Raw genomic sequence first — 20,620 nt, forward strand, 5'->3', positions numbered from 1 at the left:
GCTTATGCCCGAAACGTCGAATTTCCTGTTCCTTGGATGCTGCCTGACCTGCTGCGCTTTTCCAGCAACACATTTTCAGCCTTGTCCATGAATCACAAGATACTAGCATCCACATTCAGCAGGTATTAGGAAAGACAATAGGACTGTTGGCCTTCATTTTTTTAAAAAAGGGAAGAAAATACAAAAATAGGAAAGTTTTGCTGGAATTCATGAGAGTAGATCACAGAATTCAGTGATCTATTTTAGTCCCTTACCTCAGGAAGGAATAGTAAGAATTGGAGGCAGTCCAGAGAAGGTTCACTTGGTTGATTCTAGATAGAGGGATTTTACACGGAGCTGTTGCCTAGTTTGAACTTGTATTCAATGGAGTTGAGGGGAAGGAGAAAAGATCTTATTAAAACATTTTTAAAAGTTCTTCAGGGCTTGATAGAGTCAATGTAGAGGGTTTTTTTTCCTCTCCCATTTTGAACAATTTAGTACCAGTGAGAATAGCTTCAGAGTAAGGGGTCATTCTTCCCTTCCCTTCCCCACCACACCCCCCACCCCCACACCCCCCAACCTGCCCCCCCCCAACCCCCACCCCCCTTAGCTAGGTGGAAGAATTGCAATAAGCATTTACCCTTTGCCAGAAAAGATTATTCAGCTGAAAAGTCTTTTTCTTTAAAAGATGTTGTATGCTAAGGTGTTTATAAGGCTGAATTTGAGAAACATTTTACAAGACTCTTAATTGTTCATGTAGGACCCCGACCTAAAATAAAAATCAGTATTTGTTGACCATAATGGATGTGCCTACTAGATTTCTAGCAGCCATTTCATTACTCAGTATTTCATCTGAAAGGACTGTAAAAGAGTTACTCATTTTTTGAAACTAGATATGGACTACTACAGTGACACAATTGGAACAAGTTTTTCCAGGAAGTGATGAACAGCTTAGGAATAAAACAATTCAAATCCACTGTGTACCATCCAGAATTGCACGGAGCTTTAGAACGGTGGCATCAAACTTTAAAGACCATGTTGAGGGCTTATTGCTAAGACCATCCAGAAGATTGGGATAAAAGAGTTCCATTTGTACTTCTTGCAATTAGGGATGCACCTAATGAATCAACTACATTCAGTCTATTTAACTTAATTTTTGGGCATGAGGTGAGAGGACTACTGAAATTCATTAAGGAGAAATTGGTGAGTCAGAGTTCAGAGACCACATATTTTGAATATATGTCAAATGTTAATGAAAGAATAAATACAGCAGGTGAGTTGTCTGGACAGCATTTGAAAATAGTACCACAATTGATGAAACAGGAAGCAGATAAGAAATCAAAAAAACTGCTATTTTGCTAGTGAAGGTGAAGTGTGGACTTTATTCCTAGGGATAGATGAATCTTTAAAGACATTATTTAGTGAGCCTAATAAAATGAAAAGGAAATTGTGTGAGGTGAATTATTTGATAAGAATGCCAGATGGAAAGAAATCTCCCAGCTTGTCATATGACTATCTTCAAAAGGTATTTTAATAGGGGCGGAAAGCAAAAGGTGAATGTGGTACTAGTTATAATAGAGTAGAGAATCAAGACCAGAGGATTCTGAATTGGACATTTCTCAAATTAAATTGGACAATGAGGAAGTTCTCAGAAATTGGGATAAACTTTTGAGTTATTTTCTACAGGAAAATGAAAACGACCTGGAAGAGTTATTACAATCACATGAAGAGATATGTGGGTATAAGCTAGGAAGTACTCATCAGATTAGACATGATGTAGATATAGGAAATGTTCTAGTTAAGCAATATCCTGATAGACTTAACCCTCTAAAGTTGGCACAAGTCCAAAAAGAGATTGAACGCATGCTCGAAGACAATATAATTCAAGTGAGTTTCAATGAATGCAGCTCACCCATAGTAATGGTGTCAAAACAAGGTGGTGCCCAACAATTATGTGGAGACTATTGCAAAGTCAATGCAGTTAAGAAAATCTGATTCATATCCTATCCTGTGTTTGGAAGACTGCATTGTAAGTACCTTTATCCGAAACAGTAAAGGAAATTTCAGCTTTTGTGACACCAAAATGGATTGAACCAGTTCAAAGTCATGCCATTTGGTATGAAAAATACGCCAGCCACATTTCAAAGATTAACCAACAAAGTAATTTTGGGATTACCCAGTTGTGTGGTTTAGATTAGATTACTTACATCAATGTGGTGTACATTGACGATCTGGTGATTTTTAGTCACACATGGAAGGAACATTTGCAGCATCTATTGGAATTGTTCAATCAACTTCGGGATGTGGACTTGGTGATAAATCTGGTTAAGAGTGAGTTCGGAAAAGACCAAATCATGTTGGTATTGGACATGGATAAATGGCCCCAAGGGTTGTGAAAACAAAGGCTATTTGTAATTTTCCTGTAGCATCAACGAAGAGGAAGTACTACGATTCATGGTACTGAGTGGTTTTTATCAGAAGTGCAACCTGAATTTTAGCAGAGTGGCTGCTCCACAGATTGACATGTTGAAGAAGTGCAGAAAAATTCAGTGGATACAGGAATGTCAGAAGGCATTCATCAGCCTGAAAGCTGTGTTAACCATTGTCTCAGTATCAGGCACACCTAAATACATAAAATTATTCAAGGCAGCTGTTGTTAACAGAGGCATAGGTGTCAATGCTGTACTCTTGCAAGAAAACAACAAGAAGATAGGAAAATCTATTGGGTTTTTTTTCAGAAAATTGAATAATCATCAACAGGTCTTTTTCAGAATTGAGGAGACCTTGAGTTTGGTGTTGGTGTTGCAACATTTATATTGCCAGTAATGTGTCTGAGACAATTGTATATTATGATCATAACCTTTTAGAGATGTTTAAAAATTTAAGGATAAAAATTCCAGACTGTTGAGATGGAGCTTATTATTGCAGCCATTCGATTTGAAACTTATACATATGACAGGACAAGAGAATATAACTGCTGACACGTTGTCGTGAATTTGATGAAGGAATATGGAGGTATTCAGCAGTGGGGAAAAAGAAGACAAAAATGGACTGCAATCATGAACGTTTGCACTGTGTATTGTTGTCCACTAAGAACGTTAGGCTAAAGATTGTTAATAATGAGCCATCTTTTTATATCGATGATTTTTTTAAGGTGGGGGGAGGGGTGGTGATGATACTATGGCTCTAATAGTATATTTTGTCCTTTCTTTTAAATGAAGAAACGTTGAGACAGAGGTACCGAGCAATCTGCTCAAAGTCATTATAAAATAAACAGCTTGAGAGGCCTTGGTCTTTTTTTAAAAATTGGAACAATACAGGCAGTCTGAATGGGTGGGGTCAAGCACCTACAGATCCAGGGTTTTTAGTTTTAGCTTTCTGCAGTTGCTGGGGTCTTGAAGCTAAAAGCTGGGATTCTCTTCCTGCTGCTAGAATTGCATATGAGACAACCTGTTTTAATAAATGTGCATTTACAAAGGGTGCGTTTATGGGATGTACATATATTGGAACAGTTAATTAGTTGCAGTTAAAACAAATTATGTTGTTCAGCATTTTGAAAGATTTACAGTTAAGCCAATTCTTTCATTGTATTTCTATTTGTTTGTATTTTAATTATAGTGTATTAAAGTGTATTTTGTTTCAACCCTGGTAGTTTGACCAATCAAATAACATTTGGAACATAAAACCTTACAGTTACTTTTAAAATAAGAAAAGGTTAAGGTCTAGATTAATTTCTTCTTATATTTTGATGGGCTTCGGTCTGTTCCATAAAAAGACTAACTCATTTAATCAACTGGTTCAGATGTGCCATAACATACCTTGAGTGCAAGTTGGGCTGGAAGCTAGACTTTCTGTCCTAAAGGCAGTGACATTATCACAGTACCACAAAATCCTATAAAAAAATTATACCTTTAGTATGCTGATATTAGCATGAATTGTAAAGCACTTACTTCACATTTTCTGTCATTTTTCTTCCTTTCAAGCAATTTAGACTGATGGCATTATTGCAGCTCATAATTGAGATATTAGATAAAAGAGCTTGGCTCCTCCACCAATCATAAACTGGTTGAACTAATTTTGTTTGTTGTGTTAAAAAAGCCACTAAATATATCCCCATTAACTTGAAAGTTAAGTGATTGCTATTTGGTATTCTCCTTTTAATAAAATGCTCATGATGGAATGTATTATGCACACCATTTATTCGGGAAAGTACTAAATTTCATTCTCCACCAATTGCCCTCCTGTAAAAGTTGAAAAGAAATATTATATCACACCTCTGGAGCAGGTGGAACTTGAACATGGGCCTCCTGTCTCAGATGTAGGGACACTATCACTGCATCACAAGGGATCTTTCTCACACAGGTCTGCAGCAAGTGGGGCTTGAACCCTGACCTTAGGTCCCAGTGCCACAAGAGATCCAAAGGACTCATAGTAATGTGTGATTTTCAAAAGTACCCAGCAGATTCTCATGTACATTATGCAAGGGATTGGCTGCAACACTTATCTCTTTTCATCTTGCTGTCCTTTTTGCCAGTACTGAAATAATCTGAAATTTAAGACAGCTAGTCAAATGCACTTGTTCTAACTGATTATATTTTTTCATACAAAAAGATGTCCATACTGAGGACAGGAAATATAGATTCGATAACCGTTTTAATCAGACGTTCCTGTTCTGTCCAAGGTTGTAATCTCGTTGTTGCTAGCCAATTCAATTCTGCCTCCAGATCCCACTCTGACCTTTCCATCTTTAGCCTTCTCTGATACTGCAGAAGCAGGATCTCATCTTTCTCCTGGGAACATTAACATTGACCTGTTCAACTTTAAATCTCTAGCTTTCTCATTTACCTTCTACTTCACTTTGAAATTGGCAGTACTCTTTCCTTGACTTTAGCAATCGTTTTTGACAAAATTACTAAAGGTTTACTCACCACATTGTTGCAAATGTGAAGTTTAAAAGATTGTTATATATTGAGATTGTCTGTTAAATGTTGGATAAAATGGAAGGCCAAACAGAGTTTGTGTGACCTTTCCTGAAATCCATTCAGGCTGAGTTGGGTTATTTTTTAAGGTCAAAGAGGGCCCAAATAGTTTTACTGAAAAGAAAGTACAAGATATTGATATTGGTGGAGAATGGCAAGTGTAGCTGTGCAGCTAGTGATGGAATTTTAGTTTACAAGGTTCATATGGACCGGAGAAGAATGCCGCATTTATAAATTATTATACTTCATACTGTCTGTTTAATACCAGGATAGAATGAAGTTTGGAGTCTAAAAAAGAGTGAATTAAGATTTCTACTAGATCCAAATGATTTGTGTTCCCTTTGGCTTGGACTTTAGGATTAAATTGTTCATAAGAAGCCATTCCAGCATTAGATTTCAGGCTTTCGCAAAATATTCCAGAGCCACACAAAGGGAATCAGTCAGCAAGATTTTGAAAAAAAAATGAGAGAGAGTGATCGAGTCTCCATTGTCCACCATGCAGAATGCTTAGATGGCATGGATCAGGTTCAAGGGAAATTAAATTAAGTTGAAAGTTATGCCTCACACTGGCTACACAGAGGAATCTCCAGGATAATCTGCACCATGAAATTTAGTTAGAGGATTAGAAGGTATCCGGCTGGGTAAGGATAAGGGAAGCAAGCCTTCTCGAGCTAAGAATAGTTTTGGACTGGTTCCTGGAGAATGAAGTGTCTACTTAAAGGCAGAATACATTATAACCATGGATAGAGTTTTCTTTTTGTTTTTAATAGTAAACTGAGCAATCTTTTCAATAGCTTAGAGTATAAGTTGCCTCCGGAAACATTTAGCTCTTTTTATTATTATGATAAAGGTGTTAAAACTTAATTGTTTCACACAGTCTTTGTAGTAAATCATTTAGAATTCAAAATCATCTGCAGAGGCAATAAACTAATAATAACTTTCATAATTTTTCAGTGCTTAACTAAGAGGTTGCTTGTATTTCATCCCACAATTTTTAACGTTTTTCAATTTGTTCAAAGTCGTGTTGACTAGATCCACATAAATGACCTTATTGCAGCATTTATTCCCGATTCACTGATTCCGTTTAATCACATGAAGCTGTTTGCTAGTATATTCCGGTGTGTTAAAAAGGCATGCCTTGCAATATTGGGTTTTTTTTTGTTTTACTCAAGAAACTGTTAGATGTTAAATGGGAACACTGGTTTCTTTTGGATAGGCCCAAGATTTCTTCCTCATCATATCTCAATGGTCTTTAGAATTTATTGTTACATTTTGTCCATGATCCAAGGGCAATCAAAAAGCAAAGCATGCAGGGAACTTACAGCTCGCAAACCACCAATTCTCCCTTGTAAATTAAGTTACTGGTTTGGAATAGCAGAAATTGCTGAGGAAATCTGAGTCTGAGCTTTATATTTACATATTAGCTGATCTCTTGGGGCAATATACATGGGAAATCAAGATAAAGTGTGGCTTCAGGCAAATTGGAGATAATTAGAGAGAGAAAAATAAACAAGTCAGGATGTACTAGCATGATTCAGTCTCATGTCAAAGTCACACAACTTATATTCTAATTTTTATACCTTCATTGCAAATTCTGTTGTTTGCATGTATGGCAGAAACAACATAGGTGTTTGAACTGCAGTTTAGCAGTTGAACTCTCACCTCCCAGTCAGAAACTTCAGACCCTTGGTCCCAAAGATCTAACTTAATATTCCAGCTTAGAGTGGACAGAGTTCTGTCCTGCTGGAAGTGCTGAGTGCTGCCTTTGGATGAGATGTTAAACCAAGCCCCTATCTGCCCTCTCAGATTGTCTTGAAAGTTTCACAGTCAGTGTGAAATGACTGTGCTTATCATTCACATTGAAGAATGCTGCCTACAAAAACCTAATGATCTTTGTAGTGTGGATTTCCTTTTTCTCAATGTCAGTTTGAACCTGGCGCCACATCATGAAGGTATCTTTGTCCAGCAATGGTGATCCCACAAGTGGGTTATACAGTAAAATATATTGAATACGACAATAGTCCTGGTTACAACATGTATTAAACATTATTAGATTTAGTTAAGAATAAGAAGCCATCAGTAACTTAATTGTTTGTGATCTTTTATCAAACAGTCGTCATAACATAATCAAGTTCAATGTAGCATTTGAAAGTGAAAAGCATGAACCAGCTATCAGAGTTCAAGATTTAGGGAAAGCCAACCTTAATGAGCTGAGACAGAGACTGCCCACTGCAAACTGGAAAAATCCGCTCATGGTAAAACAGTGCAAGAACAATGGAGGTTGTTAGTGGAAAGATTTAAAACAATACAAAGCCATTTTGTACTCCTGAAAGGGAAAACTCCACTTCACAGAAATAAATTGCCATGGACAACTTAAGAGATAAGGGACTGCATTAAACTGAAAGAAAGAGCTTACAAAAATGTAAAAACAGTACAGATCCTGCTGCAAGATACAAACATGAGCCAAGGGCCACAAAACAACTGACATATGCCGCTGAAAAAGATTATGAAAGGGAACTTGCCTGGGTTATCAAAATTAGTAAGAAGAAATGCTGTCGTTACATAAAGGGAAAGCGCGTGATCAGGAGCAATATTGGCTCACTGAAGATAGACATGTTGAAGAATAACTTTTCCTCAGTACTTACCGCAGAAGGGAGGATATCTTGTCGGCAGTCATGAGGAAATTAATAGTGGATCAGGAATGGAGACTGAATAAAACTAATTAAAGTAAAATATTGGGATAGGGGATTAGAGTTCAAAGATGCAGAATTTATGCTGCAGTTTTACAAAACTCTGATTAGACCCTGTTTAGAGTACTGTGAGCAATCTGGGCACCACACCTTTAGAACCATACATTGGTCTTTGGGAAGCCTTACAAGAATGATACGTGGACTTCAGGGATTCAAGTATGAGAAGAGATTACACTTATTAAGCCTGTTTTTTCTAGAATTTAGAAGATTAAGGGTGATCTGATTGAGCTCTAAAAGGTATTAACAAGAGTGGATAGATATTTCCGCTGGTTAGGGACTCTAGAACTAGGGGGCATAAACTGAGAGTTAAAGCCAGACTGTTCAGGAGAGAGTTAAAAAACACATCTACATACAAAAGATGTTAGATGTTTGGATCTCTCTTCTACAAATGGCAGTGGAGACAGGATAAATTGCTAACTTAAAATCTGAGATAGATTAAGCTTTGTTAAGCATAATTATTAATGGATATGGGCCAAAGGCAGATGTATGGAATTAGGCCAAGATCTCATTAAATGATGGAACAGGTTTGAGGGGCTGAATGGCCTACTGTTCACATGTCAGTAGATTTTATTTTCACTTTAAACTAATAGTTTGTTGAGAGTAAAGTGAATGATTGGGACATAGACAAGGGACTGAGGTAGAAGTTGAAATATGAAACCTTAAGAATGTCTTGAAAATGCAGATTTTATGAGAAAATTTCATATTCCACTACTATAAGTTTAGTTTACAAGCACAGTGAGACTTTTCAGCAGTAGTATAAAATTATCAACAATCTAATTGCACTTTATTCAACAAAATACAAATATTTCAATTTTACAGCAAAAATAATGATGGAAGAGGGCTAGTTTAGTCAGTTCACTGATTTTCAATGAATTACAACCTGAGGAATCGTTAACAGTCTGTCCAACATGGAAGCATAGAATCACTGACAGCACTTCTGGATTTCTGCATTCAACTGCATGTATGTGGACCAGAAGTTCCCAATACTTTCAGATTGGTAATGACAGCGAATACTGAAAGTTTCACCAGAATTACCACTGCAAAATTTCAAATCAGGAGGGATGGTCTCCTAATGCCTCAACAAATATTTGTCCTTTTATATCAATCAGTAAAAACATAATCTTATTATTCTGATGTTGCTTTTGTGGGAGCTTGCTATTTTTAAATCATTTCCTTTTCTATACCAGTGACTACACTTCAAATGTACTTAATTGGATACAAAAATAGACTGTGTTCAGTGAGGTGTGTAATAAATTAGTTATCATCCCACGGCATCGCACGTGGTAAATCAGAGAATGTGTTCTATCTCTTTTCTCTACGTACCTCTCTATACATAGCAGTTTTTTTCTCTTTCTAATGCTGTCCATCTCTTTTACTCTCTTTACCAATGTGACAATAAAAGGAAAATTCAATAGATTCCTTTGCTCCAAATGTACATTTAGATGAACATGATAAGCTAAATGGAAATCTCCTAAGCTGTAATGCTTACAGTTCAAGAGAGGTGTTTCACCTCATAGTGGTAATATTTCTCAAAATATTCAAATTGGACTGCATGTCACATAAATGATCAAATAAACTGGTCATACAGTAGATACTGTAAATCCGAGGTAAAAATTGGAAATACTTTGGACACTCAGCAGATTACAATAGCATCAGTGAAGAAAAACTGAGTTGACGCTTAAAGTTGATGACCCTACATCAGATAGAATATTCAATATCAACTGATTTGACAATGTTCACTTTACAAAAGCTATTGTTCTGTACAAAAGGGAACTTTCATAATTTCTAAGCTAGCACAAACTGGTTTCCAGCTCATATTTATAGATTAATTTTTCTTTTCAGGTAATGACACTTCAGAAACAAATTATTTAACTAATTTCAGGTAGGAGAAACTAAATCGTTGTATTGCTCAGGAGAAAATGTAAGAGGTTGTTTCCTGCAATTCATAAAGGAAACATTTTCCATTGAATAAAAATTTATAATTACATATAATTATATTAAAATATATAATTTAGAGTAACAGCAATCCACAACAGTAAAATTAAATTAAATTTTATCTGAAGTAATGCCCAACCTTACATCAGGAAAAGTTAAACTTAAAAATGCTGTCCTTACTTAAAGAATATAACAATATAGCAGGAATGATGTAAGAAAAGAACTCAAAATATTTTATAGGGATACTTTAAAACAAGCTATGACACCAAACCACTTTACAAGATGTCATGCCCCATAACCACCAGCTTTGTGAAAGCACTAAATTTTAAGTTGCATCTAAAAGGGCAGCAGCCTGTGGGAGAAATATAAGCTAGAAAGGTTTGAGGAAAGGAATTTTTGTGCTCAGCCAGCTAATGATGCAGCATTAATAGTGGAGTGATTTTAATCAGGGGGGCTCAAGAGGCCAGAATTAGAAGGGTGCATACATCTTGAAGGTTAGTAGAATTACAGAAGATTATGGGGATTGGGGGGTCAAGATATTTAACAACAAACATGAGAAGTTATTGTTTTATCAGTCTTGAGTTGTTATGAAGTTCTTTTACATATTAAAGTAATAAATGTTTATGTTAAATACCTGTGTAGTTATTTTTAAATAGTTTTTGATGTGAAGAAAATAAATTAACAAAATGCAACTGCTGTTTTGGGGTGCCATATAAAACTATTACATAAAAATTATGAGATAAAAATGATTACTGGTAACCTTTACTCTTTAGTGTTCCAGTATTTTGTTATATTTTTGAGAAAAAAACCACTATTTTGTGATAGCCATTAATCATGGTTTCCTCATAGAAATCCTATCTAGCATCTAGTTAGTATGTGTCAACACTTTGCTGATGTAGTGGTGCTGGTGCAATGCCCTCAGAAGGCAGATAAATCTTGGCAACATCAGCTTTTCTCATCTAATTTTATAGCAGGGACAACCATGCTGGAATGCCACATTCTCGCAGAAGAAATCAATATCCAAATAAGAGTTGCCAGAACATATTCTTAAAAAATAAATAACCTTAACTTTATAACCTTCAAAGAAAAATGAAGTGATCTTTGTCTTCATTAATTTTATAGTTACTTTTATTTATATATTCAAAAACATGGTATCAAATATTATGCTTCCTCGCAATAATTATTTACTGTTGCCGAATATCTCTTCCTGGACGAAATACATTAAAGACAATTGTCTTCTGTAGGGGGATCATAAAATTGAGTGACATTTGTATTCTAATTAGATTTCAGTGGAGCATCATTGTTTACACTGCCAGATGGCTATGATGGAGAACCAGTTGCTGATGTTATTCTTAATTATAGATACACTGAGAGTGACAATAAAAAAATGCACAAAAATATTTAGAAGATACAATATTACCTTGTTCGTAAGATAAAGATAAATCAAATTGGAGGTGTCAGCGTTGCAGTGTCAATTATACCTCAGTGGGAATCACTCTCACCTCTGGGTCAGAGGGGTTCTGAGTTCAAGCTGCACTCTAGAGACTTGAGCACACACATTTAGGCTAACACTGATGTAGCATTGAGTAAATCAAATAGTGACAGAAGTTCTATCCATTGCATGAACTGTTAGACTCAGCTTTTACTATAACAGGTGTATGTGAAATGTCTTGTGGTGCCATTTGAAGGTGAGTAGTTTCTCTGACATTCTGATATTGATCTCTCAATAACATTGCAAAAACAGTATTTTGCTTATGATCAAATTACTGTTTATGGGAGTTTACTTATCACAAATTTGGCACTGACATTTCTCTCATTTGAAAATGCCAATAGTAGTTCATTGGCTATGAAGCACTTTGGGACACCTTGAGGTTATGAAAGTGTTATTTAAACACATTTTTTTCTTTCATAAGGTAAACTGTCCAAGCACTTGAAATCCCAACATGAACACCAGCAGATTGAAATCAAATTTTTTTTGACTCAAACAACTAGAAATTTTCCAAACTTCAAATGTGTTAAAAAGCAATAGCATCTCAGATTTGAAATCACTTTTAACAACCACTTAAACTTTACTTACATTTTGGAGTTAAAATGATATCATTATTATGAGGCACAAATAGCTAGTGAGTTATTCGACCTATATCAATAGGGTATTAATATTTCAATTAATAAAATATTATATATAATCTAATCTGTAGAACTATTGTCTTTGGTGAACTAAATACTCTCATACTCTATTTGAAAAATTTCCTAATCATAAATATAAACACCTCAAGACAATAAATTGTCAATTGTAACCTCATTAATCAAAGTTTCACCAAGATGTCAACCTATTTCTGTTTCTAGTTTAGTTAAACATTCACAGTCAGTAGTCTAAACAACTGACCTATCATAACACTTTAATTAACGTTCACATTACCACACTTGGAATATATTAAACAAATTATTGGTAATTTTTATTTGTGCAGTAGGAGTTTTACAGAAGAAAGGTAACATCTTGTGTTGCAAACTTCTAGACTGATCAATCACTATGAAGTGGTTCAATTTCAATTTGTAAAATAGTGACCATTATTTTAGTGAAACTGCGGATTTAAGATTTAAATTCATTTGACAAGTAATACACCTAGTTCATTGTAAATTTTTATTTAATGCCTGTCTTGGGCATCAAATTGGAAAAAGTGAGGACTGCAGATGCTGGAGACCAGAGTTGAAAAGTATGGTGCTGGATGCTTTTTGGGCATCAAATTGCCAGATTTTTTGCTTAATTACCAATATCTAAGCCAATCTAAACTTATTAATTAAATTAATCCCAATTTATAAATAATTATGCAATGTCATTGTTCTCATTTTAAATAATCCCACATTGCATCTTTTTTACTGAAAGAAAATACAAGAAACAATACTGGTAAAACAAGGTACGATGAGTTATTTTTCACAGCTCATGACTTCTGATAAGATTGTGTTCCCAGAAGGAACAAATTTTAAATCTTTATTTTCCTGCTATTTTGTTGCAGCGACTGTTACAAAAAAGCAATCAGCTACTAACACCTGTATTCTTTCTTTGGTTGCCACACATTTAGTTAGCTATTCAAGAAATTTTCATAGGCTCTCCTAATGCAGAGAGAGTGTCCCTACATCTGGATCAATGGTCCTATGTTAAAGTTCCAACTGCAGAATTATGTAATACAACTCTGAACAGGTTGATTAGAAAGTATCTAAAATATTTTCTTAATACAGCTACAAAATAGCTTCCAATCAATCAACGAGACCTCCCATTAATTTGTGTTAATTATGTGTTTTCCATTCAAACACCCCAGTTAAATAATTAAATATGATTAACTGCAAATAAAACAATGATCAATCATCCATCTGAAATGTTAACTGTTTTTCTCTCTCCCCAGATTCTGCATGAATGACTGAAATCTTTTTGATTTTTAATTCAGATTTTCACCATCTGCAGTATTTTTATTTGTACATTAACCAACGATTTATTGCACAATTATTTTTATATATTAACCACCAAATTAGTCATGGTTGACAATATAAAGAGCCTGATAAGACAATCTGTATATTAAATGTTCTTGCATAAATCTTTGCCCCACAACGTCAAATTAATGTGGTAACATGTTTGACTTCGTTTGCAAGCTATTTCTTTGTTTTTGGTTATAAATAATTTTATCTTGTTTTCCTTCATTAACCTTCAAATATTATGCTGCACATTCATCAATTTGTTTCCCAGTTTGATCCATCATTGATTCAGCGATGTCATCATTATGGGCATTATTACATAAAATTGCAAATGTTACGAGGATTATGTAAGGCACTTAAAAATCAATTAGGTTAAATCATTTTAGGAGTGTTACTACAGATAACAGATTTTATATACAGTATGTATGGTAATATCATTTCCAAGGCATTTATCCATCTCACTTGAGTTAGTTAAATTTCTTTGAGATTTAATTTATTGTGAGATAATTAAAATTAATTCCACTAATATTTCATTGTTCTGAAAAAATAAGACTATCGATGATTAAATGAAATTAATCTTACATTGATATAAAATGTAATCTGCTACCAATATCTGCCTTGAAGGAAGACAGCTGAATTCTCATGTTTACATCATTTAATAACAACAAATTACCACATCATTTACTTAGCTATTACTTGTGGGACCTTGACTACAAATTGGCTATGCTACACCACTTTCAAAAAAAAAGTGAATCACTTTGCAATTTCAAGTGACCAGGGCAAGCACTACACAAATGCATGTTCTTTCTTGCCACCATGTTTTCATAATCGTCCTTTTAGGTCCTTTGGGAGAATGAGTCTGTAAAGTTAAAGTTTTCAAGAATGTGAACTTTCGGACAATGGTAAGAGTGAATACTAAGAATCATACTTCTTGATGACAGCACCTTTAAACAGCATGAGACGCAGCAGTTTGAAAAGTCAGTTTACCATTCCTTACTGAAGGACAATTACAGACATGTAACAAATGCTCATCCGGCTAGTGATACAGGCATTCCATGAACAAATATTCAGAACTAAGTAAAGCCTACTTCACTGCTATGGGTGAAACTCATGAGAATAAAAAGAGCTGTGTTTGTTCCACTGTAAATACACCTTCCATGGAATGGCAAGTTTTAAATATTGACATATATCTTCATTGGTTCTGAAAATTTTTTTTTATAATTCTAGTGTCCTATTAATTTGGTTTCTAATTATTGTTTGAGATCTATTTCTAAGGATAAATTCTTCTTTCAGTTTTTTCGATCCATCACCAAAATCAATATTCCTTTCTATCTTCTAATTTTGCTTTTGGTGTCTGACATAACTTCTAAGCTACTGCTGACACATCTCAGTTTCAACATTGTGCAGCTCATTAATGCTTATGTAATCTAATCACTGAAGGAAAGACACAGTAGCTTGCCCATTCACAGATGTCCCATCTGGGGAAGATACCACAGGTTTTCAAAGGTTCACTGACAGGAACTTGCCATGCAAAAAGCTCAGAGGAAGTCAATGAGCAAGTGAAAGTTTAATGAATTGTTACAGAGCAAATCATGGTCAATGACTTGTAATAGGTAAACCCTTGTTTATACTAGGTTAATTTGATGCACAAACTCTCTATATCCTTAAGCTTTTTAATACACTCAGTTACTTATATCTGATTAAATATCTTGTATATTTTTAGTGCTTGCTTTTGAAAAGCTGCCAATGCATTCATGCATTTAAAAAAACTGTCTCTGATTTAATTGTCTAAGTCCCATGGTGATTTGTCAAGAAGAGGTTAATTTATTCATTGTGTAATCCACTGATTCCATGCACCATGAATGCTGAAATGCCAATATAATTTGGACAAATATAAGTATCATTGATAAATGGGGAAGTGAATTGAACTATCTTATGATCCTCATCCTGCATCTATAAGCTGAAGTGATTTTGATTTTGTCTTTTCTCACCCTTTTGAAATATACAGCGGCTTATTTCACCAAAACCCTTCATCCATAAAGTCAAATCCTGGAGTTATAACACATTTAGGATTTCCTGAATGTAATCCATGGGTGATATTAGCTTCTTATATGTATAAATTATTAAAAAGCTGCAAATGATGTTTGTAATGAGCTTGTACTATATGATTAACACCAACCAGTAGAAGTGTTTTGTTTGAACTGCACACTGGGTAAACCTTCATCACTGTGGCATAGTAACATCTATCCCTTTATTAAGCTTATTAAAAGTGAATCGACAAATACTCTTTCAAATTATGGAGTGTAGCAAACGTTGGAACCTACAACCTGACAAGCAAACAAAATATACTTTTCATTAATGATCATTAAGTCATTTTTGAAGTAATAGGCATTCTCAGATGAGCATCTAATTTTCACCTAAATTGTGAAGAACTAAATAAATCATTAGCTTCATATGTTGAATCAGTTTATTTCCGGAAAAGACTGTTATCTGTCTTATCCAAATTGCACACAAAACTCCAATAAATGAACAATTTAATCATATGTTTCTGTTCAATGTTAAGTAAATCTTAACTTCTTAGACTGAAACACAACCTCACAATCATAAGAACTGCGTCTAGTTCAGCTCCTATTAAAGCACAACAAGGTACGAGGTCTAAACTTCAGAAATGAAAAAAATGAATTGTTATATTTAAGAATTATGTAAACTATTCCTTAAATAAAACTTTCAAAAGTGAAAGCAAACTCATCTTGTGACAATGAGAATTTGAAACCTAAAAAAAGGTATCAGAAATATAAGTTATCAGTAACAACAGGAGGCTTGTAAGGCAGTTTGCACCATCTTTGTCCCTGAGCGAGAAGCTCAGCATTTGAGTCGCACTCCAGGACTTGACAGCCAAGGAAGATATGTTCGTAATGCAGCAAAACTGGGTCAGTATTAACTTTCCAGGCTTTCCAATACATGCCAAAGGCAGGCAGTAAGAGTGGAAGAGATCAGCCATGTCGTGGGAAGAACACTGCAGCCTTAACTCTAAACTGCAACATGCCTGTAAAAATGTTTGAGGCCACAGCAAGGTAGACTTCCCAGGTGAGCTGTAACAATCCACCAGAACCCATCAGTAACAGGGATTATGCTGTTGGAATTGGATTAAACATATCACTGTTTTACCCATACCATGAAAACATTAACTCTGTTGGCACTCTGCAGATGCTGGCAGATCTGTTGAGTTTTTCTAGCAATTTCTGTTTTCATTTATGAATTCTAGAATCCGCAGTACATCAGAATTTTTAAACTCCGAATTATCCTCTTCGAGGGCCTAGTAAGCCATACAATATCTACTACTGACGCCAACATCTCAATTACATAAAATATTCTGAAAGATTGATTCTGTCTTGTGAACAACCAGGTGAGACTTAAATTGCCAATAAAACTCCCCTGTCCCCAGTTAACCTGTTAAGTTCCACATCAATTAGGCATAAATATTTTGTTGCGTCTTATATAAATGCAGCACTCATCCTATCAATTTAAGAAAGAAAAGTGACTATTTCTCAGGGCATATATCTTTCAGATTTAAATGTTGGTGCTTTTCACTGAGTCATGTTTGTGGGGATGGAGGGTAAGGGTTGCAATGCAAATGTCCGATAAAGGAGCATGCAAGTGAACGCAAGCATTCTCTTCCCAATTTTTCTTTATTTGCTGTTGGGATGTGGGCATCTCCAAAAACACAGGCATTTATTGCCCATCCCTCATTATCCAATGAACTAAATATCCTGGGCTATTTCAGGACGCTGTTCTGAGTTATCCATATTGCTTTGCAGCTGGTGTCACGCATAGACCAGATCGGGTAAAGAAGGCAGAATTCCTTCCCTGAAGGGCACAGCAACCCCAATTTACAAAGATCAGTGATAATTTTACCACACTGTTACTAAGCTTAGCTTTCCTAGATTGTATTAATATGTGCAGCTCTATAAAACTTTAGTTAGGCCACACTCAGAATACTGTGTACAGTTCTGATCACAACAGAAAGATGTGGAGGCTTTGGAGAGGGTATAGAAAAGCTTTATCAAGATGTTGCCCAGTTCGGAGGATATTAGGTATGAGGAAGGATTGGACAAACTTGGTTTACTTTCACTTAAACGTTGGAGGCTGAGGGCAGCCTAATAGAAGCTTACAAAATTATGACAGACATGGATAGAATGAATAGTCAGATTCTTTTTATTTCCATGGTGCAAATCTCAACCATATGGGGACATCAGGTTTAAGGTAAAAGGGAGAAATTTCAAGGAAATGTGAGAGGCAAGTATTTTGATCTCAGAGGACAGGCAGTCTGTGCCTGGAATGCTCTGCCAAATGAGGTGGTTGAAACAGATACAAGAACAACATCAAAGAGGCATCTTGACTGAAACATGAATAGGCAGGGAATAGAGGGATACTGACTGAGTAGAGGCAACAGGCTTTTAGTTTAGGAAGGCATCGTGTGTCACAGCAGGCCTGGTGAGCCGAAGGGTCTGTTCTTTGTGCGAAATTTGAACTGGTCCCTCTATTAGACTGGGCCATTGAATTACTGATCCAAACTGCACCACTGTCTAAGTGAAGTTCGCGTCGACCCCAGCCTTCCTGTTACATGCAGCAAGACTAAAGGCTGCTACTCCCGAACATTTTCCCTCTCTGCCTGTCTGTCTTCATAGCCGCTGAGCAGTGCCTGGAGTTACAGTCCCGAGGGGGGGGGGGGGGGGGGGGGGGAGTACTCACAGAGTGCACCTGTTGAGTGAGTGTGCTGTGCCAGTCCGGATCACTTACAGACCAACTGTGGGGCAGCACATTCCGCACATAGACCACAGTCACCTCTCTAAAAATAGGCACCGCCGCTCTTGCACTGAACTTCGAGCTCTGAATCGCTCGCTCTTAACTGGGGAAAGCCCAGTCAGAACCTGAGGAAATCCAGCTTGTCTAAGGGTTGGGCTGAATTAAGTCTTGACAGCTCTGTTTTGGGAAAGCGCTGAATTGCTCATGGGCCACTCGTTAGCATCTTCAAACTTGCTCTGAATTGTGTGTATATATATATATATATATATATATCTTTTAAAATCACTTTCTCTGCCTTTCGTGACAAACTCCAAGCCGGTGTTAATGTGTTAGTGCGGCGGTGAAGGAATTCTCGCTGAGATCATCTCTCCGAGACAAGAAATAGACGACTGTGAACTTCACAGCATGGAATGGCGGCGGAGGAATGGAGGGGCAATCATTGTTGCAGCGTGAGACAAGTGCCCAGAAATCGGGCTGTGTCTCATCCCACCGGGGTTGGGTGGAAAACTTCACAAACAAAAGGCAATCACAAACAAAATAAAAATGTCCAACTCTCCGACACTTGGCTCGCTCCATTTCTGCAGCTCCGGGGAAGGTCTGTTTGCCGGACCCCATCAGACCAAAGGACTTTAGCCGCTCACGGAGCTAGCCTTGCTGCTGCTAAACTAGGTTGTGGGGCAGATTATTTACTCACAGTTCGGAGGAACTGAATTTCATCCTCCCCTTCAGTCCCCTCGGCCATGGCTGTTTGAAGAGCCGGCTCCGCTCTCACGCTGGACCCTTCGTCCCTCTGCTGTCAGCACACGGCTCCTGTTCCAGTCTGAGCGGAGACCGGTCCATGTACATCCTTATAGGGGGAGGCTGACCCCCTGTCAATCAGCCCAGCGGCCCTTCCACTGCGCCTGTCCTTCCAAGGCAAATTCCGCCAGCAGCAGCGCACACTCCGTGTTGACCTCTTTTTTTTAACACATTAAAGGGGGAAGTTGCCGGTAATGCAAATATAATCCCACACACCACTCACTGCGGGAGTGAAGGGACCACGCTCACTGTTTATGATCCAGGCAACTCCACTCGCGATATTGATCGGTCATTGGCAAACAAGGGAGGTCCACTCTCTCTCTCTCTCTCTCCTTCATGGGGCTGGCAGTTCCAGCATCTTTTCATCGCCCCATGAGGTGGGTCCGAGTTCTTGAGCTGCCCAGTCCTGGGCTGGTAGGGGACACCCCCAGCGCTCTCAGGGAGAAAGTCGCGGGGTTTTGACCCAGCGGAGGATATTGTTCCCGCTGTTCCAGCGCGGCCCTTTATCTTTCTCAGTAATAGCAGTGACAGGTTTGGAGCTAGCTGTCAGAAGAGCCTTGGAAAGTTGCTGCAGTTTGCCTTATAGTTACAATCAGCGCTGTGTGTGTGTGTGTGAGGGGGAGCAGGAGAGGCGAGTGATGGTGTAAGATGCCGGCTCAAGGGGGCTGCTTTCCCTTGCATGGTGTAAAGCTTCTTGAGCGTTGTTGGAGCTGCACTCCTCCAGGCAAGTGGGGAGCATCCGACCACATTCCTGACGTGTGCCTTGTAACGGCGGGGGCTCAGGGGGTGAGTGTTTCAGCGCAGAATTCCCAACCTCTAACGTGCTCTGATAGCCAAGGAGTTTATGATTGATCCAGTTTAATTTCCTCAGTTAAATTGAAACTGCCCTGTTTCAAGTAGGATTGCTTAAACTTATAGATGGGGGGGGGGGGGGGGGGGACAATCAATTCATCATTCTGATCTTGATTTAATGGCCTGTTTGCAACGTACTATCCGTTTTCTCTATTTATCACATTAGTTATCTTCTAGCGTTTTGGGAAAGCTGACTGATTAATGACAAAGGAAGGTTGATGAAACAGTCCCATGTGTACTTATTTTTTTTAAAAAATCAGATCCAGGAAAAAAAAGCACAAAAATAATCCAGTCTTAAGCAAACACTTGTATTTATTCTCTAGGATCTGAGTGCTTGCTGCAGGTGCCTGGGCAACAAGGGAAGTCCTGACTCACAGGCAAATTAGCTCCAACTGTACAAGTTGAAAGAGAAACCTGGTTTGCTTTTGCTAGCTCATACTTCTAGCTCAGTCCTACTGCAGTTCATGTGATCCTGCTAGCTGTAAGTTAAGCTTTTTGAGTTCACCAGTGAAACAGATGGTAAGTGATAGGTATTGGTAGTTGATGGGGCTTGGACGATTCATCGCAACTGAAGATTGGCAGTTTAATAATCCACCAAAGCAAAGTAACTTTCTGAGCAGATCAAAACTGCCTTGCACAATTTAAGTCACGAGTATTCCTATTTAGTTCCTGGAGAGTTAGTACATAATCTTGATGCATCCCATGGAGTATCCTTCTCCACTGCAAATGATATAAAGTGCATTTTTTCTAGCTAAATTCAAATCTAAAACAGGGTTGTAAATAAGCACAGTTACTGTCATTTATTAGGTCAGGTTTGCTGTTCAAAGAACTGAGTATCCATTGCTCCCGATGCAGTCTCCTCTACACTGGGGAGACTGGATGCCTTCTCGCAGAGTGCTTTAGGTAACATCTATAGGACACCTGTACCAATTGACCCCACCGCCCTGTGGCCCAACGTTTCAACTCCCCCTCTCACTCAGTCAAGGAGGTGCAGGTCCTGGGCCTCCTTCACCGCCACTCCCTCACCACCTGACGCCTGGATGAAGAACGCCT

General features: G+C 37.3%; 1 protein-coding gene across 14 annotated transcripts in view; it reads right to left on the reverse strand.

The window, feature by feature from the left end:
* Positions 1-18,722, reverse strand: part of ryr3 (ryanodine receptor 3) — a 366,212-nt gene extending 347,490 nt beyond the window's left edge. For all 14 annotated transcript variants that reach the window (XM_060828910.1, XM_060828909.1, XM_060828911.1 and 11 more), the window contains exon 1: positions 18,612-18,722. In XM_060828910.1, coding sequence (XP_060684893.1) covers positions 18,612-18,659 — 48 coding nt within the window. In that variant the 5' untranslated portion in view covers positions 18,660-18,722. The remainder of the gene's footprint in view (positions 1-18,611) is intronic.
* Positions 18,723-20,620: the final 1,898 nt, after the last annotated feature.

Source organism: Hemiscyllium ocellatum, chromosome 8 (assembly GCF_020745735.1).
Source record: "Hemiscyllium ocellatum isolate sHemOce1 chromosome 8, sHemOce1.pat.X.cur, whole genome shotgun sequence".
Taxonomy (NCBI): domain Eukaryota; kingdom Metazoa; phylum Chordata; class Chondrichthyes; order Orectolobiformes; family Hemiscylliidae; genus Hemiscyllium; species Hemiscyllium ocellatum.